This window comes from Anguilla rostrata, chromosome 4 (assembly GCF_018555375.3).
Source record: "Anguilla rostrata isolate EN2019 chromosome 4, ASM1855537v3, whole genome shotgun sequence".
NCBI classification, from domain to species: domain Eukaryota; kingdom Metazoa; phylum Chordata; class Actinopteri; order Anguilliformes; family Anguillidae; genus Anguilla; species Anguilla rostrata.
Window position 1 is genome coordinate 15,369,505 of NC_057936.1, and position 16,188 is coordinate 15,385,692.

General features: G+C 37.1%; 1 protein-coding gene across 6 annotated transcripts in view; it reads left to right on the forward strand.

The window, feature by feature from the left end:
- The first annotated feature begins 10,198 nt into the window (after positions 1-10,198).
- LOC135252625 (ras-responsive element-binding protein 1-like) overlaps positions 10,199-16,188 on the forward strand; it is a 68,808-nt gene continuing 62,818 nt past the window's right edge. For 3 of the 6 annotated variants that reach the window (XM_064330925.1, XM_064330927.1, XM_064330924.1), the window contains exon 1: positions 10,200-10,778. Coding sequence is in view for 3 of the 6 variants with exons in the window: in XM_064330924.1 (XP_064186994.1) it covers positions 10,739-10,778 (40 nt within the window). In the remaining 3 variants the exon portion in view is untranslated. Of the gene's footprint in view, positions 10,868-16,188 lie in introns of all 6 variants that reach the window. The other 3 variants (XM_064330923.1, XM_064330928.1, XM_064330926.1) reach the window with 3 other exon arrangements.

The window sequence follows — 16,188 nt, forward strand, 5'->3', positions numbered from 1 at the left end:
GTTTCTTTCTATGGCATGTTGTTTCATGCCCTATATAGGACATTATTTGCTGTTCTTTTTTATTAATGTCCCTTAATTACAAGCTAAAATTTGAATGAAGTCATACACAACTCCAAGAAAACCTTCATCCACCATACAAAAGTCAATGTGTGAACCCACATTGTGTTTTTGTCTGGACCTTTTTTCAAAGCCTTTGCCCACAAACTTTATTCCATATGTTGCCTCAACCTAGCACACGCTGCATTATTATTTTTATATGTATATTCGTTATCTTCATAATTTGAAGCTAACCAATTCAGTGCATTGTACTTATGCACCACTATATCCACCAGAACACTAGAGCTCAGTTGACACATTGTAAATCAACATAAATGGTCTAATTTCAGTGTGGTCAGTTTGGAATGGGTGATGGTGAGCTCATCAGAAACTACCATGTTCAGTCTATGTACAGCAATGAGAATGAGAAAGAAAAAAGGTGTACTGATCACTTCCACTGGTTAATTCTGTTGTACAAGAGCACCACCCTCTGTTGAACTGTACAATGGGACTTCTAAACATGAAATTCAGAAAATTGTACTTCATCTCTATCTTACTGATTCCCCAAGACTTTTCTTGACAAATGAACTTAGAAATGCCTGTACCGACTGCTATATTATAGCACTATTTCATTGTTTATTTTACACATCCTTTCCTGTGTTTTAGATGTAAATCATTGGTTTTTTTTTATTGTGACAAAACCATATGGATGTAAGGATATGTTGAACAGCAGTATGCTATGAATGTAACTACAACTAATCATTTTCAGAAGCAAGATGAAAGCATGAGTTTGAAGTAAACACTCCACTGATTTCAGTGTGGGAATTGTTTGACTTTCAGGGTGAACTCATACCACTCATACTGACAATGTTCAGAGAATGTGGTCAGAGCTAAGAAGTTGCTGGCTTCTATCACTTCCTGTGTGGAAAACACGTTTAAAAAAATCCCATCATGATCAACTCCAAAGTGAGCAAGTGGGAGAAAAGCAGGTCCTGTGTCTTGCAAGTCCTGGTGCTTGCTCTCTTTGGAGCCTCCGTAAATCAGGGTGTATACACGAGTGGACCAGCAGATATACTATGGCAATTGTCACACACAAACACACACACACACACACACACACACACACACACAATATAACAACTGTGTCTTTCATTCATTCTTATTATTCGGCAACAAATATCAAATCTTCAGTATCATGTATATTCTAAGTATAATCACAAGACAAGAGACTTTATAAATAGTATTTCTACAGATTTTAAAATATATAACATTTTTAATTCTTATGCAGTAATCCAGCTCCAATGATAATTATTTTAATGGTACCTCATTTGTATTGAAGAACAGTAATTAACTAGTAAGTTCACCACTTTTTTATTTCACCAGACCCTATGCAGGATGTAGGGATAACCATTGGTCCTGTTGAAGTATTATAGCAGGTCAAAATCAGAAATTTTCTTCTGCATTGTGTGTTATAAAGCTTTTTATCCAAAAACCTGACAGATCCTAGAACCAATTTTACTGTTCCTGGGAATGGGGTGTAATGCATGGGGCATTTTACCACATTGCAAATGTAGTAATGGAGTGAACACAATCCTTCCTAATATTCTACGCTAACATCATTATACTTCATACTAAATTATATAAATTTAATCTAACATCAGATTAAATTATATTCTGTTAAATTGCAATGTTAGCTACATGCGACAATAAAAGGAAAACAGAAAACAAAGCTGATATACACCAAGGCTTAAACAAATGTATAATCTTCCTGGAGAAATGCCCACCCTTTTTCCTTTAGGGAATTTACTGAGTTGGACTTCAAAAGAATCAGTCCTTGTTCCCGTACTATGCTACCACATTATATGCTATGGGCCAGACCTTCATCATGGGCTCAAAGTTTAGGAAACACAACCATGGTGAAGTACATCAGTAATTCCACTTTATCTCACTAGAGGGTGCTGCACCTATAAAAACACATGAGCCATGCAAATACTTCGTTGTATTATTTAGTTCCTAAGCCTCAAAATGTTACTGGCGTCGCACTTTTTACTGGTGGTGTCACAACATAGTAGCCAGATATCTGAAGAGACAGCTCCCGACAGCGTCCATCGGGCTTGGAAGAAGTCCCATAAGTTTCGCACGTTAAGGCGTTACAACAAAAAGGCACAACAATTAGACTTTCTATTGATGATGTATTTTTCCACGCAGTATGTGACAGTTCAGGACGCTCTCGGCCGAATTAGCAGGTAATATAAAAAGCAAACTCGGAAGAAAATGGGCTCGTGCTGATTTGTTTTTCTTTCTATCAATACGAGACTGCCCTCTTACGGTGACTTCGTGTGGATCCACGTGTCTACATCCTCTCGTCTACGTTTTTTAGCTCGTATTCTACATGTTTGGTTGATAAAACACGACTCTCTTCAAAAGAAGAATACTTCCACGTCATACAGGTATGGAGAAATGTTTTTTAATTTTTTTTACGATGGAAATCTATACTATCACAGAGGCAAACTTTTTCAAAGGAAAAAGCTTTTGAATCCAACATTCTAAATCTCCATTGTTCAGAATATGCGGTTGTTAATTTGTGTTTTTTCGACAATGTGTATTTCATGGCATGAAAACAATAAAGCTCAGTGGTGACAAATTGTGTGTGGAGTATATATGGGGTGTTTTTCCAACAACGGTACCATAACCAATGACCACATATTTAATCGAGCAAATATTCGTGTTGTGAGTTTAAAATTTCCCAAGTTGTTGTGTGACATTAAATCAAACCACATGGATAGCTTTATTTAGCTACACCCGCAGGTTAGTAACAGCATTTCCCTTAAAAAATGTGAAATATATCCAGGATAAACATTTTTATGGCCTATTTTCAGCAGGTCACAATGCAGTGCAATAACTTAAACAGTGTAATAACGTGTTCTGCTCAGACTCATCTCAATACCTAGGACATGATTTGGTATTTTCTGGTCACAGATTCACATCAATATAAATACTTTACATATGGAAACCCCAATATTGTTTCTTTGGTGGGCCTTTGAATTCAGCAGTTATAAGTTGCCAATATCCCAAATTGGTTTCTTTAATAATTCAATCATTAATTTATTCTATGGCATTTTGACTGGTCCAGTTGGCAATATTGGGACATGTACTTTCACTATATGGAAACCGCTGATCAAACTTACAACTATTCTTCTAGAAATCTTACTAAATTTTTATTCAAATACACAATATCTGGAATGAATAAAGATGGCTACAGTACATTGAATTAACCACTGTATGGAACATCACTCGCTAATGTTAACCCAGTTTGAGGCCTGAGCCCCTACACCTCATGGCATATAATACATTTCATGATAGTAGGTGTCATTTTTAATTTTGCACAAGATCATTTTAACTGTATGCTTCATATGTGTGCATACTCATTTGACGGTGTCTACACTTCAGTTCTACACTTCAGACATTCTACACGTCAGATAGACAAAAGGCTTGTACTAATGATCAATAAGCTCAAGTGTCTTTGACTGCCGCATATGCAAGTGGAAAAGTGATTTTGTACCCATTAGGATGTGGGTTCACTTTCTGGAATGTCTCATGTGTACTGGATCACCTCATTAGTGGGAAGGGTGGTCAGGGCACTGCCAACGAGGTGAGTAGATATTTAAGGTATTTAAATTTAAGAAATATAGAAAGAAACCAGAATGCATTACCTTTCAACATAATAACTCTGTGGCATCAGTGTTTCGGAGGTTGAACTTCAGTTCACTATATTCTGCCTTTGGGGATGGATTTCAGAAGGCTAGCTGTTTCTAAAGTGGAAATACATTACATTTAACAAATAAACCACCTCAGCAAGATGGATTTTTGTGACATTTTTCACTCTTTTACTTCCGCAAAACCAAAAAAGTCAGGACACAATAGCCTATGTAATAGAACGGCTACACACAGTGGAGCAGTCCTGAGTCAACAGAGTTGACCTGATTTAGCTTTTGCTCACTATTGATACACAAGTGATACACTATGTCTTTAAACATGTACTGCACAATGATAACATATAATCCTGCATGGGATGTTACAATTTAGCAAGACACAAATTTAACTAACGGCTTCTCCAAAATGTTCTCTCTCTAGAACCCCTGAAATGACTAATATGTGGCAGAAGACCCCCCATCTTAATAAAACTGTCATATTCTGACACCTTTATTCAGCACTTTTATCCAACTGCATCGCAGTGACTTTACAGTGAAATTATATTTATAGAATAATTACAAGCATAGGTAATCATTTAAATTCCCTGGCCAAACAGCAACAAGGGATCCCCCTGGCCTGTTCCTCTTTGTAAATGGAAGTAATTACAGTGTTTACCATTTGCTAGCACAGAGGCAAAAAGAGAATAAATAAAGCAGCTCAATAAATTAAGTGAAAATCGACTGGGCAAACTGTCATTTCCAGATTCACGAGTGCATGAGAGATTCCAGTTTATGTGAGAGGAGCGTGTAAAACAGCATTAAATAGATTCATTAGGTTGAAAGAAAAAGCACAGCTTTTTAATTAAACCTATTTGATCAAGAGAAATAACAGTAGGAGGAACAGATCAGCGCTATGTACCCGCTTGCGTTATGGTATGGGGCAACCCAAAATGAACACATCAGTCATATGCGGTCATTTGATGTACTGCTACTAGGTTACATGTCAAGCAAGTGTTACCAACAAATCATCCATTGCCACTGGAAACGTTTAAGCCACGCCCCCTTTCAGTACGTCATTCTACAGTCAACAGATTGCAGCATTGCATTTCATAAAGTATAATGTATGTTTTTAAATAGTTAGTTCATTGTTGAAATGCAGTTAAAGGTTTTGTCAGTCGTGTTTTTCTTCTTACACATTGGCACACTAGATCTCTCATTTACCCAAACTTAGCCTACTAGTAGGCTAGGGATTTTAAAGTAGGCTAATAGATGTAGTCTCGCATCGGCGCAACAGCTGCGTGTCAGTGAAGCAGTTCTCAGTCACATGAACAGGTTTTTCACGAACCACAGACAGTAAATCGCTATTCTATACAGGATAGCCTCTCAAATAAAACTCAATCCGATAAGTTGCGTAATGGTGATAGGAGTATTTTAGCAATATTTCCTCATCGATTACCAAGTTTACAGCAATAGCTATTCACGCTACAAACGGCAAATCATTGTAACGCAAACGTTTGCAGCTTGCTGACTGTTAAGCTAGCAGGCATTTCCTTATAAAACTAACGTAGCCCAATGTAAGGAGCTTTATAGCGACAAACGTCTGCAAATTGGACTGGTAGTAAAAGCCTGCTAAACCACAATGGTGTAGATGTAGCAAGCGGCTAGTTTATCACAGGACCGGCGAACAGGTGTTCACATCTCATGTGATTCGAGGAGGTGCTTAGGGGAGGGTATAGTGCAGAAATGATCAGATGTCATCATCGGCGTTAAAAAACAACAGAAGAACCACGGCCTTCAAAGTGAATCACACCGAAGTCCCTACCAGCCTTGATTATTGTAACAAGACGTGTTTTTAATGTAGTTTGTATATGCCTAGTTAACAGTAACATTTGCTTTCGTTTATAATTAATGGTTTCCAGAACTTTGTTGAATGGAAACAGTCGCTGTAAGTGAACGTACCCCGCCCCCTCTTGCATATTATTGGAAACGGCAGAGATGCATCGCGTTTGCTCGTTAACCACCCCACCCATTCTCTCTCTCTCTCATACACATACACATGTATACTAATGTATTATTATTAATATAATATATAATACATTTTACATTTCTAATTGTTAGTCTAATATATGCGTCAGCCAGTATGTATTCTTTGCCACTGGTCTGAGGACCCAAATTGACGCAAAACATATTGTTAAATTGTCTTCATTTTTTATATGAGGAATTGTTTCCGTTTTAGATCAGTAAGTAAAGTCAGGAGAAATAATTATCCAAGTCTAAACTTTAACTTTCGTGTATCGCTAATCTGCACTCAACACAAAAACAATAACAAGGATGTTCATATTGTGACCACTATCCCTGTTTAATGCTATGATGAGATTTTCCAAACAACTTGTAAAAACATGGAAGCAAAATGCATCATCATAAACAGACTGTGTATGCACTTCGGTTCTTTGTATTTTAATAATTCAGTCTGGTATTAATTTAATTTGTTAACATTTAACTGATGGTTTCAAAGTCCATGACATTGATGGAATATGTAAAGTCAGATAAAGTGTAATGACAAGATTATCTCTTGTGATTTTTTTTTATTCTATAGTTGGGTGGGCTCTTTGGGGTTCATTTAAAATTCTTGATCATTTGCAAGTACTGTTGGCCTTTTGGCTTGGCAAGACATTTACTCTGTCTTGCCATGTACTTTTCCTAACATGTTTTGATATTTAAAACATTTAATGGGCTCCTGTGGTCAGTAACAGTGCTTACCATAAATACAGACATGGAAGATTTGAGCTTGGGCTATATGTGACCGGGGATCCGGCATAGCAGCAACATGCCAACCACCTGCACACACTGATCTCCACTAGCTCCTCTGTGTATGTGTGTGCATCCCATGTGCTTCTTGCACAGATGTAGGAGGTATAGAAATAACGTCAGAGGTAAAATTTTCCATTCTAAATTGGGAAGAAAAGAGATAAATATAATTTTGAAATAAATAAAGTATAAAGTGCCATAGTTATACAGTGCAGACTACATATTGGGATGGCAGGTCTGCCATCCCCCAAGTTACAGCTTGATGGGGCATGTCCCATACCTATACAGCTCAGAGTTTGGCACTTTTCAAAGTTTCCTATATAAATAACCACAATAACCACAGACTCTCAGTCCTTAAGAACATTAACTTCTGTACTTTCTGACCTCATGTAAACACAAAGAATTAAGATACAACTTCACATCCACACAATAAACTTGGGTTATTTTGTGTTTTTCTCCTTTTCCTTTTCCCTGCTGCTTTCATCATCACAAATGCTCCAGACCCACAATCAATAATGCTCCCTATTTAGCTACATCTTCTGCCTTTCTGGCAATAACAAAATCTGAAGTAGTCTGATGAGAGTAGCCAATTGCAGGATACTCAGATACACAGGAAAAATGGCGATAAGGAAGTGCACATGATGCTATTTTAGCCAACAGAACATGTTCTTAAAAACTGGTCTCCATCTTTGTTTTGCGTGGAAGCTAGCTGATAACTGCTAACAAATTTAACTATTTAAACTTTTACAGCTGTCTCATCTTTGTGGCAAGCTCATTTATATTTCTGAAATACATTATCATTTCACATGCAAACCCCACATACACAATGTAATATTGTTTCATTTTTACGGATCGTTATCGCTTCCAAACTTCAGACAGTTTTGCTTTGGCTTTTTCACTAAGTTTAATGTTAGCTAGCTTGCTAACAGTACCTGCTGTCACTGACTTAGTCAACAGAGTGAGTGTAATGTTAGTGAAAATGTCACTGAAATGAAGAACCAAAATCTGCTTTGTGATTCAGTCCAGTAGGTACCGGTCTTATGGGAAGTGGTGCCATAGTGCGACTGGGTTGCGGTGCCCAAATGCTCAAGCATACAAGCAAAATAAATAAATGATGTTTTTAACTTCATTTCCTAATGCAATATTGATATTCAAATTATATCAGGATGTTCAATACATATGTTTAAGAAAAGTCACATAGTGGGAGCCATATGGATTTCATGATAGCAGATTTTTTGATTTTCTTAAAGTGACAACAGTCAAATTGACCACTGTGGCATTTCAAGCGTTGACTACTTTTTAAACTAGGCTACTGTAGCTACCTTCCAAATTCCATGTTTTTATGGACTATCTGCTGACATACAAACAATTAGTAGGTCTATTATGTATACAATCTCATCAAAAACACTTTTCAGCATATGAAAATGGCAAGTTACTCACAGATACAAAGTACTGTCTATAAGTCATTCATTGAAACTGACAAAATGTAGGCCTGCCGTTAAAAGTATTGACAAAATGAGGCCAAGTTATAAGAAAGAGGTTGGCTATCTTAGCTCACACAAATTCAACAAGCTTTATTCCAAAACAATGCTACCCAATATTTTCTAAATTATTGAACGTAACTTGGCCCTGTATTTTTTCATCTTACCATCTGAAGAGAATGTGGTCATTAAAACTCTGTGTTACATAAACGTGTCAAATAATAAGAATTGCCTCATGGAAGAACACATTGCCATGTAATAGACTGGCGGCCTGTCCAGGGTGCATTCCTGTCTCTGGCCCAATGCATGCTGGGATATTCTGGATGACGAACACATAATTTAATGTTTTAAACAGGTTGTCAAGTTAATTTGAAAAAATATACAGTTTCTAGTACATTTTCAACTTAAAATAAATACAAAATAGAAATAGATAAATACCAATAGAAAAATTAAAATAATAAGTACCAATACAAATAGATACTGTAGATAGACAGATAAATAGATAGAATACTTCATTATCCCTATGGGGAAATTTTTTCTAGTAGCATATAACATTCACAGTTATAGACAGACATTTATACCAAGAAACATATAATCATTTACACTAGCAAAAGGGGGAGATGAATAAATAAATAATAAATAAAAACAACAAATATTTAGGCCTATTGAACAAATATGGAATCTCACAAACCTATCTTGTGTTTTCCCCATTAATGTACTGTATGTTTGTGCGTCAAAGTTTAGCCAAGTAATACAATAGTATAATTTATCTTACAATATACAGTAAAAAGCCTTATTTGTGAACACAGTTCTCTGAACAAAATAACAACAATAATAATTATTGTTATTATTATTAAACAACAAGTTGACAACAACAACAACAACAATAATAATAATAATAATAATAATAATAATGCATTTTATTCATGATATGTTTTTCATACACCCAAAGCACTGGATGCAGACAATACCGTAGTAATTTCTACCACTTATAAGTGTAACAGCTGAATTGCAGATTATTTCCGCAATAATTTTCACTTTTTAGTGGCACATAAAATTTGAATGACCACATTCAGATTGTAAGATGAAAAAGCACATGTTACATTAAATGATTTAGGAAACAGTGGGTAGCATTGCTTTGGAATAGAGCTTGTTTAATTTGTGTGCGATAAGATAGCCAATATTGTTTGTTGTAACTGGGCCTCATTTTGATATCAATAGGCTACTTCTAACGGCAGGCCTAGGTTTTGCAAGTGTTAATCAATGACTTATGGATAGTGCTTTGTATGCGTGAGTAACCTGAAATTTTGGTACGCTGAAAACGAGTTTTAGTTGACATGCCATTTACGGTAATTATGTTTGATGTGGCTATATTTTAATTTACAAGTGATGCCTTTTTCGAGGCATCCACAATGCATGAGACAATTAATGTCAAATGCAAATTATTATTACTATTATTATCAGATATTTTATCCAGTGCGCTAACAAAGCCACTGTGAACAGATAAAATGCATATCACAGAAACAAGGGCATTAAGATAATAACCGTACAAAGATGGTTCTAAAACACAAGCGTTCAAAAATGTTGCCATGCTATAACGACATACCAACACGCTCTTGAGGCCTGCAATACCGCTATCACCTATTACAGCAACAGCACCGTATAGCACATTTTTCTCACATAAATAATATCATTACATTGAATTTCATTATAATTACAGTATATTAAATCCATTCAGCAAACGCTCTTATACGGAGCGATTTCAATTGGAACATAAGTGCATTCACTTCAGTTAGCAAGAATGCAGGGAAGTCACCAAGATAGGCCTGCCACATGTGTATGTTGCCGGAAAATTATTAGGCTACTAGAATTTAACTGCAATGATTGTTTTGGAATTGGATACTTAAACCCTGACTAGTGACGTTGTGTAATAGCTTGACACTTTGCGGCCATATGCAAATCAATTAGGCCTATGTGCACTTACATTCGCATATAATACTTGTTTTATATCATTTCAGCGCAAATAAAGCATCACACCGTCGTTTCAATGTCAATATCTAGTTAAATGGCCTGCAGCTGAACGACCACGCAATCATTATAACATTTTGAAAACAAACAAGACGCGGTGATTAAAGTGCATCTGCTACAACAGGCAATTTCGTTTGCTGCATGTTTAAAAAAAGGTAGTTGCTAACTCGTGTAAAACTGAAAAGAGATTTATACTGGCACTGTGCGCACCGATGACATAGATAGCCTAGCACAAAGTTCAGCAAATATGAAAGAAGACATACAGCGCGTCTTTCCTTCTGCAGCAACAAAGAAGTAGAGTGGGATAGTTGTTGTTCGATAAACTTTTCTCACTTTGCTCGATAGAGACCCCTCCTGTAGAGATGCTTACTAACTGAACTAGCTAGTGGCAGCAGCCTCAGTAACACGTCCCCTTGGAGACTGGCAGAGCAACACGTGATGCGTCTACTTATCAGGTTTAGGGAGAAGAGAGAGCTGCGCTGAGAGACTAACCGAGAGAGGATAGCGAAATAAGTGAGACTTCTCTCCTCCCGTTTCTCAACTCTTTACCTCCATCATCCTCATTGGGAGAGCGGAAGAAATAGTCAAAATATACAGTTTAAGAACTTAGGACATCCTCAGAAACGCCATTTTGATTCCTCTCCGGAACAACTTTGCAGTTTTTTTTCTTAGTCCATCATCACCATCATCACCATGTCTCGGCGCAAGCAGCCCAACCCCAACAAAGTCAAACGTAAGTAGCTAGCTCCTCGTATCACTTTCTTAGCCTTGCATTCTGTTTTTTTGCAGACGGTCGAAGGGATTCTTCAGCAAGTAGAGGAGGTAACATTTGTATGAAGTGAAAGTTTAGTAAAGTTGGAAAAGAGATGTGTGGATGATATTTAGTTTTCGCAACTGTCGTTTGCTTCCTAGTTTCGTTTAGCTAGGACCTGATGCTCATCCATGATTAAAACGTCTGAGCTGTGGAATTTGACTGGTCTCTTCCTCTTGCATATTTATTTTTAACACGCTAGCTAACTACCTGGTCATGGCAGTTAGAGCTTAGCTTGGGGAAACGACGGCAATAGATCAGCTTCGAAGTTTTCCCCAATTACTTTAGTTTGGAAGGATGGAGGCTCCTGTCGAAGGTGCAAAGTTTATTAGCTAGCTAGCTAACTTAGCTGCTTGCGTTGTGCGGAGCATCCATGTCTTTAGCTAGCTAGGATAGCTAGTGTACTTTGACCGGAGCGTACAGCTTAGTGGCCATGCGTGCATTTAGCCAGCTACGTTGTGACCTTGTGGAGACGTTTAGCTAGGTACTTGTTGGAACATTAAATGTCCTACACGTTTTTTTTTAATTTTGTTAACACTGTTGGCTAGCTGTCGGTCTATCCCTGATGTTCCTCATATGACGGTTTGGCAGTCCGACATGTTTTTTTAAAGAGTCCAACCAAAGAGGAAGCTAAATTATACTTCTATTTAGTCCTTTAAAAAGCGTCAGAAATCTGAAAATGGTGATGGAGTTCGTTGCATCGTGTGTAAAGATGTTAAAATGTGAATCAATGCGTATTTTGGAATTGACTCATCTACAACTTTTTTAACGGTGGGGGTGGGGCAGAAATAGATAATTATAAGTTATCGTTAACTTAAAGGTCGCTTAGTCTTCTCCCGTAGCCTAATGTGGCTGGTTAACTAACTTGGACTAACAACATACTTCTTATTGACTGTGAAAAGTTTCACAGCTTAGTGAATGAATTGATGAGTTCTGGTCGCTCAGGAAACTGCAGCCTAGTTAGCTGATGGTTGCTAGGCACCTATTCCTCGCAACTTTAACGTTACTTCCTTGTACTCGACTGCAAGTTTGTAACCCTGGATGTTTGAAAATCAACTTACTTTTTTTGTATGCTTCTAAGTAAGGGGGTCTCGTGGCTATATCGCAGTTAAATGTTTCTTTGCATTTGTTGACATTTTTTGAGATTATTTGTGCTGTTCTGGATACTAAATATTTTGTTATACTAGAAACTAAAAGTCATGGATAGTTGGCTAGTAGATATAATGTAGAAGGCGATAAATAACCGATGGTATTCTTTAGCTAGTCGTCTCGCGTTCCCTTCTGTAGCCGCTTGGAAGAATATAGAGAGGAGAGTGCAGATCCGGATGAGCAGTTCACATTCCATTACGAAATTCTACACTACTCCAGAGTCGACCCACGGCGGCAGCACGACTCACACATCACACACTCATTTTTTGTAAGCACACAATTTGAATCCATACATTTTGTGTGGATGAATAATTAACAAGTGAAATAAGGTGGGAGGATGCAGAAAATAAATGAGTACAAATAATACGTTATTTAAAATTTTCGGCAACACGTTGTTTTAAGGATGATTTAATTGCGTTTGGAAGCAGGCTTTCTCTTTTCTTGTTCTTTTTGGTCATCACTAAACTGCTACAACTAAAAGTAGTATGTCTGACTATCACATCTAACGATGATAACGCAAGACACTGCTGTCAGCGGGACTCCTATTATCCCAGTGAAGTGTTTTTTTTTCTGTAAGAATTAGCAGGGGGCTTCTCATACACTCATTGGACGGTCTGTGATTAGTTTCATATTTTCTTTACCTGGGAGCGGAAGTTGTAACTTTTTCTAACGCCTCGCCGTGCTTTCATCTAGTGAAAAGGAAGGTGAATGTTGTCTTTGCTGCATGTGTATTCGCCAGCCTGGCAGCCATAATCAAGTAAAGACACGCAGCAGCAGCATCATGAGGTCGAGGGGAGAAGCCAAAATGGCAGCTACCATTACAGGCAGTTGGATAGCTTAAAATAACTTTTTGGTATTTTTTAAAATAAGAAATACTAACAAACACGAAAACCTTTCATCATTTGCAGTTACTAGGTCTTTAAACCATATGTGAATATTAAGTTGTGTAATTGCTTTGGTTAGTTTTCACACTAGCCCTGTGTGATGAGTAAAGAGGATATACGGTGGATTAAAGGGTTCCCTCGGAATGATGAAACTTGAGCAAGTCTGACTCTCCAGTCATGAGTCTCACCTGAAAGTGGAGGCAGGTCCTCAACCATTTGGTTTCACAAATTTAGATGGTTCACAGAGGCGCATCGCCACACAGTCCTGTTGTTTTTGCACTACTTTTTGGGTGTTAAGAAGGGTGCAGAAATGGTTCTTTCACCAACTAGTCCCATCACAATAGATGCATGAAGTGTTTACATTTTTTATTTAGTAATTAGTTTTTTTAATTAAAATTTTTTTCTGAGTTAAGTAAATGTTATATGATGTTATGTTATTAGACAGATGTATTTAGGCTTATTGTATCAATATGTGCTCCATTATTTGTATTTGTAAAATGGAAATAATATAAAATAAATAGTAACTATGTATTGCACGTTTAAATTGGGCTAAATAGCATTTGTCGTCACAGCTTAGACCAATTAACATAATTTTAACAATGTAGGCTGGCCTGATTTCAAATATAAATATGTTCATCATAATGCAGGCCAAAGTAATGCAAGTTGATGTTGTATGGGTTGTACAATAAGAATATATGGAGTAGGCGTAATAATAATAGTAATCGAGTATTAACATTTCCTTAAGGGAAGGATTGGTGTACTAAACTTGGCTGTTCTTTTTTCATTTTAAGACATGCTGTAATATATAGAAACTGGTTCCCCTTTGCATTAATTTAGGGAGCTCATTTTTCACAAAGATTTTTACGCTGTGCTTCTCTCTTGAATACGATTAAGGCGTTTTCATTTGTGAGATTGCTGCCAGTCCCTATTTCCATCACAACATCTTCAGCTTGGGTCAGCTTTGATATTCTATCAGATAGGAGGAAAATCTTAATCTTATTTTTGTCTAATTTAAAATGCAAAATGTAGCCTATCTACTGGATTTCCAGAAGTTGGTGCTTACTTGCGTAACTCTCGTATATGTACATGATTAGATGGCATGGTTAAAAATCTTGCTGATATCTGTGATCATTTTATAAGTAATCTACACAAGGAATTCATTACCATTTGCATTTAACACCAGTATTCCACAGTATTCCAGTATTCATATTCCACTGACCGGTTCATTATAATGCTGAGAACAATATAGTGTGTACAATTTTTATTTCATTTGAAGTTGGGTATATTACCATTTTTATGTGTTGATACACTTGAGTTGTAGCCACAGTAGAAGACAACAGTGTTTATTGACTTTATTATTTTTGTTCTTTGCATGACAGCCCCGGTAAAATAGTCCTGGCTGCATTTGCTGTTTCACTATGTTCTTCCCATTTCCGAAGGACTGTCTTGTTCTTTCAGACTTGTTCAATGTAGCATCTGTGCAGTATCTTGAACATAAGAGAAGTAATTTATAATAATGTAACTAGCTGAGATCCAAAGATTTTCTCCTTTCAGTTGAGCGAAGGTTGGTGAGCTTTGCAGCGACTGTGTTCATTGCACGTGTCCTTGGTCGCTAACTTCCCCTACTTCTCTGCCCTCAGTGCATAAGATGCTCCGAACAGTGGCCTTTGTTGTCAAAATAGACACCTAGTACTTCTGTCTGTGTGGGAGGGCCTTACGAGATTATGCTTGTAACTGATTGAAAGTTTCTCCTCTCGACCATTGAAATGCTGATGGAGCAGTGAAAAGGTCCTGCTTCAAGAGGTTAATATGTGATGAGGCCAAAACTAAGCTACAATGTTTTCTGAGTCTCAGGCGATTTTACCCGAGCCGGGTTCCCTGCAGGAAAATAGTTTACCGCACGCCATTCTTATGTGTCTCATGAAGAACATTTTCAGTTTTCCTGTGTCTTTAGTACTCTCCAGTCTCTCCACTAAATCCATGTTCATCCTCACCTGCATACAGACCATTTATTATTATTATTATTATTATTATTATGTTTCTAGCTTGTTCTATTGTCCAGTGACAACACTCTTGGAACTCCCAGCATAATTCCAAACTGGCATTTAGCCCTTTGAACAGTAGGCTTTAAAAAAAAGTTTTTTCAAAATTCTGAGTCAGTGTTCTAGAACTCCATTGCTTTCAATTACTAGTAGCCATTGTTACATCATTAGAATGTTGAGTTAAGAACATTCTAATCTCATATTTGTGATCTCACACCTTAAAGGGTTAAACAAGTGATTTACCACAGCAACTGCTGTGTGAATTCCAGTTGCATTGCAGGTTAATCAGAATTGTAGCTAAAGCTTATCGACGGTATTTTTCCATCACTAGCCTACTTACTGTCAGTATGTTTAATCATAGTTCAGGATTAATTTACCTGCAGCTTGCCACACTCTTCCTACTGTAGCTAATAAACATTACTTGAAGTTGTCTGTTGTTATAACCTACTATTTATACCATTCAAGCCTTTGGGAAGCAAAGGACTCTACAGGCTTCTGGGACTCTATAGGCTATATAATTTGAATTTGATTATTGTACACTGGCTTGCTTGCTATAATGGATGGCTAGCTAGTTAGATAAAAGTATAGTTGTTGATGACGCCAGTAATCATCCAGTGATTTACAAATACCATGAATGTTACACTCATGTTGATAATTATGCTGTAATTGGCTGGTCATTATCATTAAACTGGAAAGAAAATGGTAAGCTCGGTGATCATAGTTCACCATAGAAGGAAATGTCGTCACATCCTTAGCTGATCACAAATACCATGCATGACTTGATTTCGAAAGTCATGTGGTTTGTTGGGCCCATTGACCACGCCAAAACAAAGCTGCAAACTTCCACTACAATGGGAACACAAGGTTTGCAAAACATAGTTCCGATTTTTCAAAGGCTTCAGGAAGTTAAACTTTAAAATGTTGCTAATGAGGCAGCTGGAGCCTAGCCTATGATTTCTGTGAATAAAAACCTGAGGAAGTTGCTGCTCATTCAGTATCTGAGCCATATGTTCGCATTTATATATAGAAAGCAAAATGGATGTTAAAGTGAAATGTTGAATCTGGTCTTTTGAAGCATAGGTCGATAAGGACTTAACATTTTTAAACTGATCAACTGAGATGTTGTTTGCTAAAATGTTTTCAGGTATAGGTTTCAGATAAACTTAAGCAGAAAATTTCAGAACCTGTCTCTTTTATTAGTGTCTGTGGGGAACACACCATCATTTCCAACCCCACAAAACACACAAGGCAAGAGGT